Source organism: Artemia franciscana, chromosome 1 (genome assembly GCF_032884065.1).
Source record: "Artemia franciscana chromosome 1, ASM3288406v1, whole genome shotgun sequence".
Taxonomy (NCBI): Eukaryota; Metazoa; Arthropoda; class Branchiopoda; order Anostraca; family Artemiidae; genus Artemia; species Artemia franciscana.
In genome coordinates, this window is record NC_088863.1 from 45,602,098 (window position 1) to 45,623,813 (window position 21,716).

Sequence of the window (21,716 nt, forward strand, 5' to 3'; positions counted from 1 at the left end):
AAATGGTTGCTATGGTTAAAACTCCCCTATCACCTCCTACATCCACAAATAACCCGCTGCAGCTTTGGGAGACTATTTATGTTTTTCTGTAAATGTAGACTAAAAGAGTAAAAAGGCTCATTTATTCTGTTAATTCCAAAGATAAATCAGAAAAGATACTCGTGTAATCAGAAAAGAAGCTGTCAATGTTACAATTATCGAACAGTTCGTGGTAATGAACTGTAGTGAGGATCGACGCGGCTCATCCCGGAATCGGATTTTTATGCTGATTTTAAATATATAAGTTTCATCAAATTTAGTCTTTGTCATCAAAAGTTACGAGCCTGAGAAAATTTGCCTTATTTTGGGAAATAGGGGAAACACCCCCCTAAAGGTCATAGAATGTTAACGAAAATCACACCATCGCATTCAGCGTATCAGAGAATCCTAATGCAAAAATTTCTAGCTCCTATCTATAAAAATGTGGAATTTCGTATTTTTCGCCAGAAGACAGATCACGGGTGCGTGTTTATTTGTTTGTGTTTTTTTTCTTTTCCCCAGGGGTCACTGTATCGACCAAGTGGTCCTAGAATGTTGCTAGAGGACTCATTCTAATGGAAATGAAAAGTTCTAGTGCCCCTTTTAAGTGATAAAAAATGGAGGGCACCTAGGCCCCCTCCTATGCTCATTTTTTCCCAAAGTCAAATTTTGAGATAGCCATTTTGGCTATCAAAATTTTTAGATAGCCATTTTGTTCCGCATAGTCGAAAACCATAATATCTATGTCTTTAGGGATGACTTACTCCCCCACAGTCCCTGGGGGGAGGGGCTGCAAGTCATAAACTTTGACCAGTGTTTATATACAGTAATGTTTATTGGGAAGTGTACAGACGTTTTCAGGGGGATTTTTTTGGTTTAGGGGGTGAGGTTGAGGGGAGGGGGCTATGTGGGAGGATCTTTCCTTGGAGGAATATATCGTGGGGGAAGAGAGATTCAATGAAAAGGGCGCAGGATTTTCTAGCATTACTATAAAAAAAAATGATAAAATAAGCATGAAAAAGTTTTTTCAATTGAATGTAAGGAGTAGCATTAAAACTTAAAACGAACAGAGATTATTACGCGTATGAGGAGTTCTTCTCCTCCTAAATACCTCGCTCTTTATGCTAAAGTATTTTTAGTAATTTCAACTAATTATTCTACGGCCTTTCTGATTCAGGGGTCAATCTTAAAGAATTGGAACAAAACTTAAGATTTAGTGTAAAGAGCGAGGTATTAACGAGAGGACAAACCCCCTCATATACATAACAAAAATATAAGAATATAAAAGTTTGTTACGTAAGTTAATTCTTAAGTTACGTATATTTTTTACTAACAAAAAAAACGTTCTAAAAAAAGTTCTAGTTGCCTTTTTAAGTAATCGAAAAATTGGAGGGCAACTAGGCCTCCTTCCCCACCCCTTATTTCTCAAAATCGTCTGATCAAAACTAAGAGAAAGCCATTTAGTAAAAAAAAAGAATTAATATGCAAATTTCATTTTAATAATTTATGTACGGAGAGCCAAAATCAAACATGCATTAATTCAGAAACGTTCAGAAATTAAATAAAAAAAACTAGTTTTTTTAACTGAAAGTAAGGAGCGACATTAAAACTTAAAACGAACAGAAATTACTCCGTGTATGAAAGGGGCTGTTCCCTTCTCAACGCCCCGCTCTTTGCGCTAAAGTTTTTTACTGTTCAATAAAGTAAAAATTGAGAGAAAGAGTCAAACTTTAGCGTAAAGAGCGGGGCGTTGAGAAGGGAACAGCCCCATTCATACACGGAGTAATTTCTGTTTGTTTTAATGTCGCTCCTTACTTTCAGTAAAAAAAAAACTTTTTTTTTTTATTTAATATTCATTAGAATTCAATAACTGTTCCCTGTCCTTCAATTTTAGCTCAAGAATGTCAGCATTTAAGAACCGGTGTGGATCGCGTCACTCTTCGGAAATATTTAAAGCAAGGAACTGTTTTTGGAGTTTGCTCCGGATGCAAAAGTGTAGATTCAGTCCCACCCAATGAGGAGGTTGATGTGCAAAAAGAGAATATTGATCAAAAAGATGGCGATGAAGCCGATAAGGTCTGTTGCTAGTTTTGGTTGCATTTTACATAACCATGTGGTTGTATTTCGCCTTTGCAATCTTTTCTGAAAAAAAATTTCTTATACCAAGAAGCACAAAGCGTTTTTAAAACCAAGCCACTATTCAATTTCATCAACACACCAGCTCAGTGACTTCACGCACTTTACCAACACAAACGTTTGTGTATTTACATGACGCAAGTATATATACTACTGAACTAAATACACAATTGTATTTAGTCTTCCTAAATGATCGTGTTTTGCGAACTTATTTAAGCATACAAACAGAATATGGGATTGCATCAATTTTTAAGACTAAATTCGTTGAAATACTCGCTAGATTTAAGTTCATTCAATATCCTTCAAAATGCTTAATATTGGCTTTGCTGAACAATTTTATGCTTTGAGTGTGAAAGATTGAGGAATTTAAATTCTTCGTCAACTTCCCTTGTTTTTATTTCGCAAATGCCATTTTATCGTTCATGGTATGTCTGGAATTAGAGAGGAATGTTCTCTCTATAAAGATTAGTTAAGCCATGTAATGCTCAAAATAGGAAAACATATTTCTGAGTTATATAGAATGTTTATGCAAATGCGAACCGTTCAAACTATGCCAACTCTTTATGCAGAACAGTTTTGTAAATTTTAAAGTCCTACTAGTATGTTGTTTTTTTTTTCAAGCGAAAACGGTCAAACTATGTTGTAAGGGCAGTTTTTGCTGGTACTTCGGGTAAATTCTCTGAATTCTCTCTCTCTAAAAGTTCTAAAAAATCTAAATCTACCTATCAAAAAAAAATTCTTTACTGCATTAACAAAAAACTTATTTGTTTGCAACACAATTTCTTGGCTGAAAGAACGAATGCTTATCGTTGATCCATAATAGAGATGGATTCGCATGAATTTTCTACATGAAGATATCTTTTTTTTATTATTGAACAGCGTGAAATCTGGAGTCACTTTATTTGCCTCTTGATAGTAGCTAGGATAGCGAAAATCGTGAAGCAGCAAAAATCGTGAAGCAGCATTTCATACTACGAAGCAGCATGTGCACATCATAGTTTAACTAGTTAATATAGTTTTATAGAAACTTATCTATTATACTTCAAAGAACTGGTTTTTCCAAACTGTAAAAAAGCTCCGATGTATAATACAAAATGAATTTTTAGACTTTGCTGTAGTGGAATGAAGCACATTTTTTCTCGTTGCTAAAGAATAATCTGAGTAAACCTCAAAAACAAAAATTGCCAAAGATAGCGGAGATTTATAAGTGATAAAGAACATTTACTGTCAAAGTTCAGACAGCATTGATTCAGGCTTTTTGAATGCGCGTTTCTCAATCGATTTGTTGACTGTTGAATTTTTTCAAGCATAGTTTATACTTTGTTTAACCTCTTCCCTCAAACCTTTGTTGTGGTGATAAAAAATTATGAGCTTATTAAGCTTCTTCATAAACCTGCGTAATAAAGACAATATTTCTCATTAAAAACAGACTTGTGGATGAACCGTCATTGTAGCTTCTCCAACTACTCTTGATGTATTCTAGAAATGCTGATATTTTTAGGTTTTCCTTGTATACTCTTAAATGTTCCATATATTGTTTCTATTTTAGTTTTTTATTTTCCTCTCTCGAAATCAATTCTGGAAAATATGAAGTGTAGATTCTATGTTATATTTGCTCACTTAAAATTTTATTTTAGGATCATTCGAATTTTTTAGTATCATCATCATCTTTAATTATTTGTTAGTTTAGTAACGCTATTTTTTGAATACTGTGGTTTGATATCTCGGTTTGACATTACTGTTTAAAATATAATGTGAAAGAATACGGTGTTTCCTTTTATGGATGAGACGAGAGCTTCCATTCCCTGGGCTCAATGACTGGGCTCAATGAATATATAAGAAAATGGTTTCTAATGCATTATTGTCGCAATTTTACAAATTAAGAAAATCGGTTCATATGCTGCTATTACTGATATCATGAACTTTTTATTAATAAAATGAGCAATTAGTATTCTACTATTAATACCTCCCCAGCCTTAAACAAGACTTAGCAGCTTCCTCATTCGTCATGAGCCCTACTCCCTGTCTATATACCCTATCCTTCCTGCCTGAGTAAACAAATTATATATCGACTAATTTCATGCTTCGTACCCCCTGGGATATGAGTTTCTGAAACTCCTAATAAGTCCAGGTCGAATCGTCTGAATTTGTCAGTCAAAATGTCGATACGATAGTCATTTTTTAACTTTGTAACATTTCAAGTTCTAATTTTCACGTTTTTTAAATAATTGAAATTATTTTGGCCTCAGGAAAAGAATGATTCCGTTTTCCAGTGCAGGAAGGGAATCAACATATCTTCTCAAGTCTACACCGAAGTGCCTAAGCCGGCTTAGAACCGAACTGCAAGCAGTCCCTGGGACCTCCAGTATGAATGGAGGCTTTGTGCAATCCTGGGGTCATCTTGGTCACAACATGGTTTTCAGCACGGGAGGGTAGGCCTTATTTGCATTTAACAAAATTTCGGTTTTACCTCTTAAGTGTGTATTTTCAACTATTTTATTGTGGTAGTTATTTGCTAAGATTGCCAACATTTCTTGCAGGATATTGCTACTGTGAAAAAAATCACTGAGAAATCAGTGTGGATTTGTATGAACTGTGGATATCAAGGATGCGGAAAATCACATGAGCAGCATGCCTATCAGCATTATAAACAGCCAAGGTGAGAATTTATTTTGTCGTCTCTTACGGAAAAATATCCCCAAACAAAAGCCGTTACAACCGTAACGGTTTGTGTATGATTTACAACGCTTATTGCGCCCCTGTGCTTTTGTTTTTATCAGGCATGGCTCATCTGTTTCGTAAGAAAGATCGACATTCTCTACGTACGGCTTATTTCAGATATTGCAAATTCCTCCTCCGGCTTCCTAGATGGCACCGAAACAAAAAAATAATTGCTCGATTTGGTTTAGTAGATGTGCCTTCTCGGATTCGGTCTTCCAGTGATGATTTATGTAAAAAGACTGTCAACTTTATTCACGTTTATGACCCTCTGCAGCCTTTTTTCCATATAGATACTGGTTGATTAGTCCATATTGTCTTTTGTTAGTTTGAATTTTGTTTTTCTTCGCTGTTTATCGTATTTGTTTTTGTTTATTTATTTATATTTATTTATAATACTCCGTACTTTGTTTTTTTTATACTTTACGGGTAATAAAGTTCATTCATTCATTCATATCGATGGTTGGATAGGGATAACAGGGCTTATTAAAAAACATGCTGTGCTTCTATCCCACTTTTTATGGCTATAATGACAGAAGCGTTGAGATAGCTAGGAAATGCTTAGCGGATGAAAGATGACAGATGTCCAAAAATCCTCCTGATCAGTCAGTCATCTAGGACCAAACTGAAAGCAGATCGTCAACAAATGGAGTTGGAAGAGGTTGTGAGAAAGTATTTAAGGGAAATTAAAGCTTCTTGAGAGAGGGTAAAGATGGATCCTTTGAATTATTTGGAATGAAGGAGGAGTGTGCGCAGCTGTGTCGGCCTCATGTGGCTTGGTGCTGCAAGTACATAATTCGCCGCCGGCTCCTCGGCACGTGGCAGGCTTCAGTATATGGATTCTCGCGGTCGCTTGTCTTCTAAACGCTGTCAATTTGAGCCTTTTCTTGATTTTATGACGTCCAAATGAACCTTAAATTAGAAGTAGTGCCTTTGTAAAATTACGTTTTTTTTATTGGATCTTTAACTTTTGCCTCGTTTTGTCTTTTGTCATTATGAAAGACATATCGCGGAACCTTTGTTTCTTTTAATTGTTCAGGTGGTGGGACAAAAACTTCTTTTGCCTCAGCTTGTCTTTTTCATTATTAAAGACATGTCGCCGAACCTTTGTTTCTTTTAATTGTTCAGGTGGTGGGACGGAAACTTCTTTTTCTTCCAACGATTTATATAGTCTAGGTTTTTGATTTTGAAAGGTATGGTAGGTATTGATGACCTTACCCATGTCAAAACCCAAAACCAAATAACCACCCTCCATCATTTTCAATTTGTTTAGCTCGTTTTACCTCGACTTGTCTTTCGTCATTATGAAATACATATCGCCGAACATTTTTTTTTACAATGGTATGGAAGGCATATATGACCTTATCCATGTCAAAATCCCAAATTGAATCATCATATAAAAAAATGCTTATATTGTCATAAGAAATGCTTAAATGATGTACTAACATAGTACATGACGTCATTTGCAAAAACCAAATTAAGGCTCTTAACAAGTTTTATAAGACTTCTGATTTATCCAGATCGTTTTTTAATGCGAAAATATTCCAAGATACCAATTTTCCAGGAAAAATATGGAGCCATTTTCGAGAACATACATACATGCACAATTATTACTCACTTACAAAGATAGTAATATATATATATATATATATATCCCCACCAGATCCTTATCAAAGTCACTAAGAACTCCGCCCAAGCCACGGGGATGACCTTTCCTGAGTTAGTATAAACTATTTTTCATCTAAGTGCCTAATGTATAGGAAAACCGAAGTATAACTTCAAGTAATAAAATATAATAGAATCATAATTAACTGGCTACTGTAGTTTCTGTCCTTACAAGGTAGTCATATCATGCGGGCTGCTAGAAAATGAAGAGCATCACACATCTGAGCCATTGGCCAAAAAATGTATGTTGAATGCTCTCAAATGGAGGATTCGTAGCAGGATAACAAGATGAGGAAGATCAACATAAACTGACATTGTCCTTCTGATTCTCCTTTTGAATGCAGTTGAATAAACAGTTTTTGACGTATTATTTTAGAATTTTGAAAATGTTAGGTTTTTAGGCGTAACAGTCTACGAAATAGGTGTTATGGAATACAAACTTGGGTATTTTGTGTACTTTTTGTATCCAGAAAAGTAAACCATTATTGCATGCACACAAATAACGTCCGGTAATTTAACTTTTTAAATGAAACTAAACACTGAGGGTAATTTATCCTGACACGTGGTGGTAATTTGATTAGCTTATCTGTGTATATAAAACCATAAATCCGTATTTTCGAACATGATTTGTATGCTTCTATTATGTATACAAGTTTTTTGTGTATACTGCTTAGTAAAAGTCTAAAATTAATAGTTTTTTCTATTGGCAATTTGGTTCCACATTCGGTAATCTTGGAATGCTCGAACGCATTAATACTTACTCTGAACCTACTAGCTATTAAATAAAAAAAACAAGTTTTTTCGACTGAAAGTAAGGAGCGACATTAAAACTTAAAACGAACAGAAATTACTTCGTATATGAAAGGGGCTGCCTCCTCATCAACGCCCCGCTCTTTACGCTAAAGTTTGACTCTTTCTCTCAACTCTTCTTTTTAAAACAGTAAAAAACTTTAGCGTAAAGAGCAGGGCGTTGATGAGGAGGCAGCCCCTTTCATATACGAAGTAATTTCTGTTCGTTTTAAGTTTTAATGTCGCTCCTTACTTTCAGTTGAAAAAACTTGTTTTTTTTTATTTAATTTCTGAACGTTTTTGAATCAATACATGTTTTGATTTTGGCTCTCCGCAGAGGAATTTGCATTTTTTTTTATTTTTTTTTTTTTTGGCTAAATAGCTTTCATAATTTTGATCGAATGATTTTGAGAAAAAAAGAGCGGGGAGGAAGCCTAGTTGCCCTCCAATTTTTTGGTTAATTAAAAAGGCAACTAGAACTTCTAATTTTTTACAAATCTTTTTATTAGTAAAAGATATACGTAACTTATAAATTAGCTTACGTAAAGAGTTTTTTATTCTCATGTTTTTATTACACATATGAGAGGGTTCGCCCCCTCGTCAGTACCTCTCTCTTTACACCAAATCTTAAATTTTGTCCCAATTCATTAAGAATGACCCCTGAATCACAAAAGCCGTAGAATAAATAGTTGACATTATTAAAAATACTTTAGCGTAAAGAGCGAGGCATTAGGAGGAGGTGAGCCCATCATATGGGTAATAATTTCTGTTCGTTTTAAGTTTTAATGCTGCTCCTTACTTCCAGCAGAAAAAACTTTTTCATATTTATTTTTTCATTGTTTTTTTTTAAATAATGCTAGTAAATCCTGTGCTCCCTTCATGGAAATTTTCTTCCCCCATGACAAATTCCTCGGTGGAAAGTTCCCCCAGCATATCCTCTTCTTCTCAACCCCTCCCCCAAACCAAAAAATTCTCCTGAAAACGCCTGTACACTTCCCAATAACCATTATTATATGTAAGCACTGGTCAAAGTTTGTAACTTGTAGCCCCTCCCACGGGGACTGTGGAGGAGTAAGTCGTCTCCAAAGACATAGTTATAAGGTGTTTTGACTACGCTGAATAAAATGGCTATCTCAGAATTTTGATCCCTTGACTTTGGGAAAATAATTAGCGTGGGAGGGGGCCTAGGTGCCCTCCAATTTTTTTGCCCACTTAAAAAGGGCACTAGAACTTTTCATTTCCGTTAGAATGAGCCCTCTCGCAACATTCTAGGGCAATTGGGTCGATACGATCACCCCTGGGAAAAAAAAAACAAACAAACAAATAAACACGCATCCGTGATCTGCCTTCTGGCAAAAAATACAAAATTCCACATTTTTGTAGATAGGAGCTTGAAACTTCTACTGTAGGGTTCTCTGATACGCTGAATCTGATGGTGTAATTTTCGTTAAGATTCTATAACTTTTATGGGGTGTTTCCCCCTGTTTTCTAAAATAACGCAAATTTTCTCAGGCTCGTAACTTTTGATGCGTAAGACTAAACTTGATGAAACTTATATATTTAAAATCAGCATTAAAATGCGATTCTTTTGATGTAGCTATTTGTATCAAAATTCCATTTTTTAGAGTTTTGGTTTCTATTGAGCCGGGTCGCTCCTTACTACAGTTCGTTACCACGAACTGTTTGATAGGCCAAATCACTTTTACGCAAAGTAAAGTACTAACGCACATGTCTTTGTTTATTGCCCAAAATGTAATATAATTTAACCAGGATCGTATCCAGGATTTTTGTTTTGGAGTGGGGGGAGGGTTACTTATCTGAACCTACTAGCTATAGGCCAAATCACTTTTACGCAAAGTAAAGTACTAACGCACATGTCTTTGTTTATTGCCCAAAATGTAATATAATTTAACCAGGATCGTATCCAGGATTTTTGTTTTGGAGTGGGGGGAGGGTTAAAAAAACTTTTAAAACACATTGATTATATTTTTTTCTCGTTTTTACATGTTGGACAATTTTTTTTTTTGGGGGGGGGGGTCCAAACCCCTACCCCCCTGGTTGTGGGTCATCAGCCTCTGCTTTCGGGCCTCATTCACGGATAAAAATCTTCACCGATTCCTCTTTACTAAGAAATAAAAATGCACGACGTTCTGTTCTTTTGAAATAAGGTGATTAACTGTGAAAGAGTGCCGTGTCAAATATTATTTTGTATTTGCTAAATGGAAATCGGTGAGTCGAGTTGGGGCAATACCAAACGCTGTCCATATTTTCATATTTTTTTCCCACCTATTCAACTTCCCCATTTAATAATAAGCCTTTGTTATGGAACTGCAAGAAGTAATGTTTCTCCTCTACGGTGTAGGATACCATACTGTTGTTGATTGTGTTTCCTTTGTTACATGGAAACATTTACGTGATTATGAAACACATGAATGTTCTGAAATGCTTTTAAATGAACAGGAAAAATTTTTATACGTCAAGCTGCTTTGAGACGGCTGGGCCTCACTCATTTGAATTTCCTTCAAATGATAACGTTCCCTGTTTGGAAACTTTCGAAGGATTGTCAATAAATAAAACATTTGCAGGTACCAAATGGCTAAATATACTGCATCCTAAAATGGTTTCATCAAAGAATAAGGAACACTTTAGCTTAAAGAGTGTGGGGTGGGGATGTCAGCCTTCATCAACTATAAAATGATTTGTGTTCGTTTCAAGTTTTAATGCCGCTCTTTGTTTTCAGTTGATAAATTAAAGGAGATTATTTTTGTTAATTTTGGCGTTATAGAACCTTCCAATATCCTGCAGCTCCCTTCCCAATGTCAATGTTTTAAAGATTTTCATGCAACTCACTAAATTTTTCACTTATTTTGATTTTATGTTGTTTCCACTATCTCTATACTGTTCGCTCTATCTCTAATAATTAGCTCCCTCTGAAAAGAATTGCTATTTTCAAATTTTTGATTGTCTGTTGCTGGCCACTTTGCAGAAGAGCCGTTTTAACTTTTTGAAATAGCTGATACAACATAGAATAGAAAATAAAAGTACAATTCTTGGTTATCAGTATTCATATCGTGGACTTCTTTTGGCTTTTAAATCGATTCAAAAGCAGATTTTCAGAATATTAGACCTTATATCTTCCTCTGGCGCTTAGTGTATCCAAGAGGAGTCGTCCATCGTCTCTCATTGATGCGAGAAGAGGAGCCTATCTTGAGGTGTTCAAGTATGGTGGTGTATTTGGGGATAGTACAAGTTCATTCTAATATAATAAATATGCTGCTAAACTGAATCTTTGCTTTTAGGAAGAATGAGAAGAGCTTCTGGGAAGGCGGTGTACCCCCCCCCCCCCAGGATTTCATGAGTTTTAACGTATTTTCTTCAAAATTATCTTTGGGAAGGATCAGTGCCGTATCCAGGGGTGTGAAAAAAAATTTCTGACTCGCAAAAAATACATGTAAACAAATTTTTGCAACTTAAACCTGAATAATTATTAATCTATTGCAGTAAATAGGTCATGTATTGTGCAATTTTTTATTGTTAAACAGGAAACAAATTTTTGCATAGATTAAATAAAAAAAACAAGTTTTTTCAACTGAAAGTAAGGAGTGACATCAAAACTTAAAACGCACAGAAATTACTTCGTATATGAAAGAGGCTGCTTCCTCATCAACGCCCCGCTCTTTACGCTAAAGTTTGACTCTTTCTCTCAATTCTTCTTTCTAAAACAGTAAAAAACTTTAGCGTAAAGAGCGAAGCGTTGATGAGGAAGCAGCCTCTTTCATATACGAAGTAATTTCTGTGCGTTTTAAGTTTTGATGTCACTCCTTACTTTCAGTTGAAAAAACTTGTTTTTTTTATTTAATTTCTGAACGTTTTTGAATCAATGCATGTTTTGATTTTGGCTCTCCGCAGAGGAATGATCAAAACGAAATTTGCATATTTTTTTTTTGGCTCAATGGCTTTCTCATAATTTTGATCGAATGATTTTGAGAAAAAAAGAGCGGGGGACGAAGCCTAGTTGCCCCCCGATTTTTTGGTTAATTAAAAAGGCAACTAGAACTTTTAATTTTTTACGAATCTTTTTATTGGTAAAAGATTTACGTAACTTATAAATTAGCTTACGTAAAGAACTTTTGTATTCTCATGTTTTTATTACATATATGAGGGGATTCGCCCCATCGTCAGTACCTCGCTCTTTACACGAAAGCTTAAATTTTATCCCAATTCATTAAGAATGACCCCCTGAATCACAAAAGCCGTAGAATAAGTAGTTGAAATTACCGAAAATACTTTAGCGTAAAGAGCGAGGTATTAGAAGGAGGTGAGCCCCTCATATGGGTAATAATTTCTGTTTGTTTTAAGTTTTATTGCTGTTCCTTACTTCCAGCTGAAAAAGCTTTTTCACTTTTATTTTTTAATTGTTTTTTTTTTTAATAATGCTAGTAAATCCTGCTCTCCCTTCATGGAAATTTTCTTCTCCCATTACAAATTCTCGAAGGAAAGTTCCCCCAGCATATCCCCCTCTTCTCAACCCCTCCCCCAAACCAAAAAAATCCTCCTGAAAACGCCTGTATACTTCCCAATAACCATTACTATATGTAAGCACAGGTCAAAGTTTGTAACTTGTTGCCCCTCCCACGGGGACTGTGGGGGAGTAAGTCGTCCCCAAAGACATAGTTATAAGGTTTTTTGACTCCGCTGAATAAAATGGCTATCTCAGAATTTTGATCCGTTGACTTTGGGAAAATAATTAGCGTGGGAGGGGGCCTAGGTGCCCTCCAATTTTTTTGGTCACTTAAAAAGGGCACTAGAACTTTTCATTTCCGTTAGAATGAGCCCTCTTGCAACATTCTAGGACAACTGGGTCGATACGATCACCCCTGGGGAAAAGAAAAAAAAAACAAAAAAACAAAAAAACAAATAAACACGCATCCGTGATCTGCCTTCTGGCAAAAAATGCAAAATTCCACATTTTTGTAGATAGGAGCTCGAAACTTCTACAGTAGGGTTCTCTGATACGCTGAATCAGATGGTGTGATTTTCGTTAAGATTCTATGACTTTTAGGGGGCGTTTCCCCCTATTTTCTAAAATAACGCAAATTTTCTCAGGCTCGTAACTTTTGATGGGTAAGACTAAACTTGATGAAACTTATATATTTAAAACCAGCATTAAAATGCGATTCTTTTGATGTAGCTATTGGTATCAAAATTCCATTTTTTAGAGTTTTGGTTACTATTGAGCCGGGTCGCTCCTTACTACAGTTCGTTACCACGAACTGTTTGATACGGAAACTTTGATAATCGCTTATATATTGCAATGGGTCATGCGTTACGCAGCTTGTAATTGTAAAACAGGCCATCATGGGTGCAGGTTGTTTATCTATTCAATCAGTTGAGTTCCTGACTTTGTTAAGTGACGGTTGATTAGAAAAATGAAAAGGAAATGTGACATATTGTCGTTTTTTGCACCCAGGCGAATAAGGTAAGATATTTTTGCTAGTAAAGTTTGCGGGTCATCTGCGTACGGTTCATCCGTCCCTGGAATTTTAAATACCGTTGATATGGTTTCCGATTCTTCTGAACTTGACTCAGGTTCCAGTTCACTCGATACAGTCACTTCACAGCGCACTATTCCAAGGTCTTCTTCATCTCCAAACGACATTGGACGGTTTTTACACAAATTGTCGTCACTCGACGCAGTGTCCAAACTTCGTCTTCTAAAGATCCTTTGGGCTCTAGACATATGACACAATTTTCCTATATTTTGGAAAAGAAAGTTGAAGTTCAGTTTGGGTCAGCTGGTTGTTCTATTCTCCTTCTGATTACGGTGATTTTTGTCGATTTTGTCTTCTTTTTTCGCCAACCACCAGCGTTTCTGAAACGCAACTTTTCTTCGTTTCTGATACGCAACTTCGTTTCTGTTGCGGAGAAAATGGAGGATGACAGCATCTTCCAGAAAGACACAACAAGGGTAGCGCATATTCAGGAAAACCGTCAAAATAGAGGTAGATTTTTGAAATAATAATATTTTGTGGATGGCAACAGCCTGGGCTTCGAGGTACAAACGATCCCGGTCTCATTTCAGTCACGGAGCCAGAACCGTCTCGAATGATGGGAATTTCTGGACTTTTTTATTATTAATGGCAAAGAATGGTGATGAAATTTTGAAAAGTCACCTTTTTTCAGCAACAAATGCCACATATGTTTCTTAAATTATTCCGAGTGGTCTGATTGCTGCTTGTGGAGAAATTCTTCGACAATCCATCTTAAAAAAATTAAACGCTCATTCTTGCTTTTCAGTCTTTGCTGACGAAACGGCAGACATTTCCAATGTAGAACAGCTATCTGTTCCACTACATCTCTTCTGGAAATCCTCACGAGGATTTTCTTGGTCATGTCCCAGCTATGGATCTGACTGGGACAAGGCCTTGCTTCGTCAATTCCGCATTTTCTTTACAGCCTTGGGCTTAACCTAAACAAAATGGTAGGCCAGGGCTATTATGACGTGGTAGGGATGAGCGGCGATCTGAGAGATGTTCAGGCGGCATAACCAAATAGTACCTGTAGGCACTTCACGTACACTGTGGTATCCACAGTCTTGACCTTGTCATTTTGTCTGTCTGCTCTATTCTACCTTTTAAACATTTTGTTCGGAACCCTATCTCAAGTTTGCAATTTCTACAATGCTTTATCATTCAGAACCCGAAATTTAAAAGTAAAAATCAACGAAATATTCGCGGATTCGCGAAAACAGAACCTGAGTGGACTCAGCACAAGATTGGTCGAACGCCACGATTCAGTAATGCGTCTTCTTGACCCCTACGGGCTGATTTTGCGTCCTCTCGAGAGAAACAGTAACGCAGAAACATCTGCAAAAGCGTCACACATGCCGGATGTCGTGACGCAGTCACAGGTTGATATGTGTCTTTGTGTCGTAAAGGAACTCTTCAAGACTTTCCAGTCACCTGAATATGACTTGTCTGCCGCTTTTAGACACATAAACACTGTCGTTTCCAAAACAATGATCTAATGCGACAAAATGCTGCCACTGCCTTCACAACTACTTTAGGGCTTGAGAAGACTTGACCAATAACAAGAGAGGGAAGGAACTCTCATCTTGACGTTCCCGAACTACTCGCTTACTGTAGAACCTTTCTGTTTATTCCTTTTAGAGATCACTTTATCTCGGAGCTGAAACAGCGCATTGGGCTTCTCCAAAATCTGTTGTCTCATCTCAGTATACTCGTCCAGCCTTCGAAGATTCTATCTGTTGATCCTAAAATTATGAAACTGGTGTCTTTGCTTGATTCATATGGTGATCAAACGGGGAAAATTTTAGACACAGAAAGGCCTTCTAGGGGTCTATCTTCTCTTCACGAATGCGACTCCACCTTTAAAAAAAATATCTTCTTCTTTTGCCTGTCCTTGCAACGATCCTGTCAGTGCTGTTGCTCCGGAAAGAAGATTCACTACATTTAGGAGGCTGAAAACCTGCCTAAAAATTCATTGGGTCAAGAAAGGCTAAGTGATTTAGCCCAGCTTGTCGTCCCTAGAGACATTCATGTCTGCCCTGAAAAGGCTATAGACATTTGTGCTGACAGGAAATAGTTTTATGCCTAGTGGCCGTGTCTTTGTTCGTAAGAGGCAGACTGACGGTCTGCACCTTCGACCGTTAGCCTAGTCTATGGAATCTCGTTTACCCCCACCCCACCCCCAAAAAAAAAAAAATCCTGGATACGTCCCTAGGAAGGATACCTTCTGGACAAAACCTAGGAGACTTTGTAAGTTGTGATAGTAATTTGAATCTCAGAGTTGTTCAGCTGCACTGAACATTTTTAGTTAGTTCTGTAATTTCTTCAATTCATTTGTATTGGATTATATTATGCTTTAATTTATCCAAATTGCAAAATAATTATATTTTGTAATAATTGTCATATTTTTTTTAGAACAGGGTGTCATTCTGTTGCTGTTGATACGACCACATGGATTGCTTGGTGTTATGCTTGTGATAACGATGTCCTTCAATCGCCAAAACTGCAAGAAGCTATTACTTTTTTAAGGAAATTAGCAGAAAAATCGCCAAAAGAGAAGGGATCATCAGTAAAAAGCAACATAAGGAAGACTCACAGCCTCTCTCTCGACACAGGTAGTCATTAATTTCGTTGATGAATATTCATATCCATTCTCATATAGAGAGGAAGGGAACTCCTCCATCTTTTCTCCTCCGGTCTCCTTCTAAACAGGTACTCATTAATTTTTCGGATGAATATTTGCATAAATTCTTGCATAGAGGGCAAGGGAATTAAGGAAGACAGAGGGCATTTGGTAAGAAATGAATCTCGGTGATGTCTATTGTTGAACCGTGAGGGCTAAAGGCCCGAGTGAGCGAAGGGGGGCTAGGCAATCAGCCAGCTAGTATATCTATCCGTGTAAATTCAAGGGTCTGTCTAATTTTTTCCGATTTAGGCTGAATCTGAAAATATAATAATGTAGATTAGGCTATAAAAAGTACTATTCTCAAAACTGGTAATTGTATAAGATAAGAAAAAAGGTCAATTACATGTACTTATTATATATATTTTATTTGTGTAGATTAGGTTAAAGAAACATTTTGTTACATATTTTATTCCAAAGTAAAGACTTTGACAAGAGTATAGGAAAAAGCACGTTTAGGAGGTAAGTGAGAAGTAAAAAGGTTCTTTGGTGGTACAGAAAAGAAGAGGAGGAAGGGTAAGAAGGAGAAACGAACCTGTAAAAATTTAACAAAAAATATGGAAAGAAAATAAATCTGGAATTCTTACGCCTTAAAAAAGTGGTATTTGTCTAAACTAAAAATGTGTAAATATGCTAGTGTATTTAAACTACTTTCAAAAAAGGCGAGTGTGTAAGCTTTTTCATTTATTTTGCCAAAAAAAGCAATGATGAAGATTTGCCAAATCAAGTTATCTTACAGCATAGTGGCCAGTTGCAAGGGCCGAAGCTTGGCCCTCTCACTCTTGTCTTTCCTCGGCTGCCCTGTTTCGGGTTCCCTTTTCTGCTTTGCTCTAAATTTCCTACGTTTCATGTCCATATTTGTCAATGTCACCTTTTTGTTTGAATCTAATAAAATCTTCGGGAAATCTATTCTGATGAAATATCCTTTTTGAAATTTCCATTTTCTACAATCTCTTTATATTGACGCTTTTTTTTTTTAAATAGCTGAAATTACATTAATAGTGTTTTTGTTTCATGTTGAGTTCAGAATTATGGGAAAGAATGAAAAGAATGTCAGCAATTTGATCACGAACCCAACGAAAACTTCTAGGGAGTCTTTTTTATTTTTCTCAGAAATGTATCTTTCAGTTTTCAAATAGAGCGTTTTGTCTGAGGTCAATAACGATGTTGAGCTGAGAGTTCTTGGCTGAAACGCAACACATATTTTTGAGGAATAAACTTGAAGAACGAAAATAAAAGGTTAAAATTTCCCTATCAATAAACATACTAACGTTCAAATAGACAAACGTTCAAAGTTGTTTCTTAGATTCCACATATGTCAAGTTATTCGATTTATTTTATCTCAGTTGGAACGTATATTTTGTCTGAACTTTTGATTTGATTTCTTTGCATCTTACTCAGAAAGGTCAAACGGAAAACAAATTTTTCAGATTAAGTCTGGCACATGTGGGAACAGGTTTTTTTGCTTTAGTTCAGGAATTCTGAAAAAAAAAAATGAAAACGATTGTTGTTTTAAAAATCACCAGCTTTTATGCCATCTTTTTCGATCTCTCTTTTTCCCTATTCTTATCAGTTAAAACACTGTCTTCCTAAAACGTTATCAGTCAAGGTTTTGCGCCTTTTATACCCATTCATTTCAAAGCCATCTATTTCCAAAACAAATAAAGTTGTTTATTACTCGTAATGAATTTAATTTCCTGAATACTTTTTTTAGTGTCTTTGCACGAGAAAGAGGGGACCAACATTTTGCAGAAAGAGCCCAAGACAGAATTAACCCCCAAAGATTTGAAGAACTTGAAGAATGCAGAGCATGCTCTTTCTTCGCTGCCTAAAGTAAAGGGGTTAAGTAACTTAGGCAACACTTGCTTCTTCAATTCTGTAATACAAATAATGAGCCAAACTCATCTTTTGTCGAATTTGGTTGATATATACAATCCAGAGGGGACAGTATTGACCATTAAGGGTGGCTCACTTCCAACCGGAGCAGAGCCTGGAAAAACTGAAAATATTGTTTTATACGTAAGTTCTTTAATCTTTTATTAAGGTTTCTATCATTGACGCAGAGAAACATACATTTAACTTGTAAAGAATGTAAACAAGGCACAAACACTTCTTTTTTTACTGGCTTAAGATTTCTCACTGAAGAATCAATCAGATTTTAAAGTTTTAAGCTATTTGTCTCTCCGGGAATTGTATTTCCTTCTCTGTCGAAATTTGTTGCTCAGCATTAATTAATCCGAGGAATAATATCATTGGCTTGCAAAAATAAATCAATGGAATTCAAGCACACTTTTTAACACGAAAATATAGAGCAATAATTTCTTTTTTTTTCTCTTTGTCAATAATCTTACGTTTTAGAATTTTTCGTTTCAAATACGTAAGTAAGAATGAATATTTTTCACCTTTTTTATATTTAGAGGCTTTCAGAAATCGGATAACTTTCTTCGCTTCGAATTGTTTTCGTTCATTTTATGTTTTTTAGTTCTGTATTTTATGTTTGTCAATTAATTACGTTCTGTTTTAATGTTTAAGTTCTTAACTAATTTCCTTATGTACAAGGCACGTTGAAGTAAAAAAAAAAAAATATAAATTTTCCAATTTTGTGGACTGCGTAACATTGTTTGTCATTTCTTTCTTATTTCATGTTGGTAAAGCGGCTTTCAGCATGGGGTTGATGTGATCAGCCTTTTGGAATTTTAGTCTGTTTTTGATATTTACAAAAGTTAGACCTGTTTTTGCATGCTTGGTGTATTTTTGCTTTAAAAAAATTGATAAAAAGATATATACTAACTCGTTTTTGAAATAAAATTAAGGGCTTCAGTATATTTGAAGTATTATCGCTGGCATTAGCCATATATATTTTGAGCTAAAAAAGGGTTCCTAAATGCTAAAAGATCCTTAAAGAAGATTGAGAAGATATCAGTTATGAGCCCTGAATCTATGGTGTTAATTCACACAAATTTAGGAGTGATGGGATGGGGAAAATCAAAGAAAAGTAAAGAAAGGTATTTTCAAAATCTGGGAGTGGGGGGCAAACGACCCCCTCTTCAGATTACATCACTGCCCTTGATGTCCCAGGTCATCAGAAAAAAACAATGAAAACGTTGAGACTTTGGATCAAATTGTTAGGAAGAATTGTCGAATCACCATTTGAGAAGTTGCTGATGCTATACTCATACAATTATTATTGATATTTTGGACTATAAAGATTTGGCTCCAATTTTGGCTAAATGTACTGTCGCGTGAGAACCATTCAGGACGTGTTGAGTGACGTTGATGATCCAGATCTGCTCTAAAGAGTCGTAATAGGGAAAACGTAATATGGCTATGATATTGAAATAAATGCTTAGTCATCCTAGTGGAAGCAAACAGAGAAACCAAGGCCATCGCTTGAAAATTCAAGATAATACTAAAGGCACATACCAGAAATGTTTAACAAATCTGGAGAAAGTACTTACACTAGTGTATTGTATCCAAGCGGAAATACTTTCCTGAGGATAAAACAGAAGCTGATGGCTGGATAAAAATTTTTGAGAAAATTAACAATCCATCTTATTATTTAAACAAGCCTTGTTTCATTCTATGTTTGTCATTACCTACTAATGTTTTTGCTTAAGCATATTTTTGGCTCAAAATAAGTTCCACTACAATTGTTTAAAATTCCTTATTCCTTATTATAAGATGTGTTTTAAAGTAACGTAAAAACTCATAATATTTTTGAAATATTTTTGTTGGAGTTTGATTGATACAGATGCAACGTTGTCGAACCTCTTCAACACAGAATTCTTGTAAAAAAAAATCTTGTAGGAAGACTGAAAATTCTACGTTTTGAAGAAAAGTCGGTTTGATGCTAATCTTAAACATAAAATGCCCGTTAGAATTTTAGAACCCCCCAGTCTCTGGATACTCTGGTATCTAGGCTCTCTTATTATCTCTAAGACTAGATTCTCTTATTCAGTAATAATATCTCGAATTCTTAGACTTTAATCCAAGCGGTATTTTACTTAGTCCCTTTTGAACTCACTAAAGCTTACTCTGCTCACTTCGACTATTTAAATGGCTCAAAAGTTAAAAGTGCTTTTTAAATTTTCAAACTAATTATCAAGCTATAATTTTTAAAATTTAATTCTAAATGATACAATATTAATTTTTTGTTTTACATCTGATTAAAAATCAGGTATGTCTAGCTATAAAATGGCTAAACTTAATACATAATAAACTCAGATTATGCTAAAATATTTATTCGAAAATTATTGGCTGTAAAACGTAAATATTTTCATAGTTTGCGCAACACATTAATAAATAAAATCTGTATAAAGAAAAAGTAAAAAAAAAAAACAGAAAGAAAAACAGAGTATGTGTGATAATACTTTTTTGTATACAAAATTAACGGCAAAGTAAAATATTTTATTTTTATTTTGTTGCTCTCGTTCACAAAGGAGTTGAGTTTCGAATGTCAGAAAACATTTTCACGTTTTTCAAGAAAAATTTTATCAACACTTCCGGGCTGCGGAAATTTTTACAGATGTATTTCTGTGAGTAAAAAGAACTTCGTCTTGCAAAAAAAAAAGAAAAAAAAATCTTGGAAAATACTAACGTTGGCAAATTAAGCATTCAAATCTGGAAGTAAATGAGTACCAAAGTTCAACTTAGAATTTAAAAGTGTAGAATCGAATAAACAATGAACTAAACAAATAAAGATCTTCAAGGAAAAGTTTCACAAAGTCAAACTAGTCTGAGGTGTGGTTTCCTGTCCAATAGTCTGCTACTTGTATAGTACAGATGCATATCCATCAAACTCTGGTGCAACACATACCCCCAACAAACTCTAATTCGCACACCTGATGGTATGCATATCATATTTTAGAAACTATGTAATAGTGTTGGGAGAGGGCTTGTTTCGGTGGGAATTAAAATATGTAGGGTAGTGTCTTCATTAGGTAAAGAAAGAGATCGGGCAGCGAATGAAAGTATTACACAGTAAAATGTCATTTTCTGCTGTTTCGTGCTGCACAACATCAATTTTGGATGAAATAGGATCGAATCGCCGAAAGTCTAAATCCTGAGAAAACCATTTGATTAATTAATATCTAAAACTCTTAATTGAATGTTTGCAGTTACCTAAGTTGAAATCGAGGAAATTTTTTTCCACGGACAATCGGACTGAACAAAATAATCAGTACGGTCATAATCAGTATAGGTAATCAGCCATAACCAGATAATCTAGAATCAGATAATCAGTCATTGATAATCAGTATGGGGCTCATTCGAACTTAAATTGAAAGTTCTAGTGCCTTTTGTAAGTCGAGAAACAGATCATACCGCAATAAAATGCCTTTTTTTGCCACAAATAACAATTTTGGTCAGACAGGACCAAATTGCCAATAACTGGAAATTCTGGCATTACCAATAAATCGTTTTACGATTTTTATTTTGATTCTTCCTCTTATGCGCACTTCAGGCATTGTCGTCAGCCAGCGCCTTATTTTTCAGGAGTATATTACCTTTTCCTACTTCAAAGGGTACTGGACTTTGATGAACTGGATCAACTGTGTTTAATTTCGAATTTCGTAAATATCATACATTTCAATATTAATGTATGTGTACTAGTAACTCACGAAATTGTGAAGGGGGGGGGTTAAAATGGAAAAGGTTCAGAAATATTTAGTAGAGAAAAAGACCTACTTGATGTGTCAATAATCATGAATGTCAGAATCATCATTCCCCAAAAGAGACTTCCCATCCAGACATCGCCTGCCATGTACTGTTTCTAAACCCGTTCCTATCTTGTCCCCCATCCGTTGCTTAACCTCCAGGTATGAAAAAACCTTTGTCCACTTCATTACTGATAAAATAAACCGCTAGTTTTCCTTCTTTTTTTTGGTACTGGTGATACCCAAGTTTTATTTTCGTTTGATTCTTTTGCTCTGTCCTCTTTGTTTATATGTTGTCTTTTAAACCTTTTCAACGCTAATTTTCTCTCACTCTTTTTTAGTTTTGTTTTAGTTTTTACCGTTTTAACTTTCTGAAATTTGGCCGCTATTTTTTTTATTAGTTTTTGATTTTTGACTAATGAATGGCTTTGCCTCTCTGATTTTGTTGTTTTTGACATTGTTTAGCCAGTTTTTTTGTTGTGCTATTTTTATGACTTTTTTCTATTTTTATAGTTTTATGACTCC

At 35.3% G+C, this 21,716-nt stretch overlaps 1 protein-coding gene across 3 annotated transcripts in view; it reads left to right on the plus strand.

Annotated features, from left to right (window-relative positions):
- LOC136030335 (ubiquitin carboxyl-terminal hydrolase 16/45-like) overlaps positions 1 to 21,716 on the plus strand; it is a 60,875-nt gene that overhangs the window by 20,725 nt on the left and 18,434 nt on the right. For 2 of the 3 annotated variants that reach the window (XM_065709253.1, XM_065709261.1), the window contains exons 2-5: positions 1,913 to 2,094; positions 4,695 to 4,813; positions 15,270 to 15,469; positions 17,252 to 17,556. In XM_065709253.1, the coding sequence (XP_065565325.1) occupies positions 1,913 to 2,094; positions 4,695 to 4,813; positions 15,270 to 15,469; positions 17,252 to 17,556 (806 nt within the window). The remainder of the gene's footprint in view (positions 1 to 1,912; positions 2,095 to 4,694; positions 4,814 to 15,269; positions 15,470 to 17,251; positions 17,557 to 21,716) is intronic. The other variant, XM_065709266.1, reaches the window with a different exon arrangement.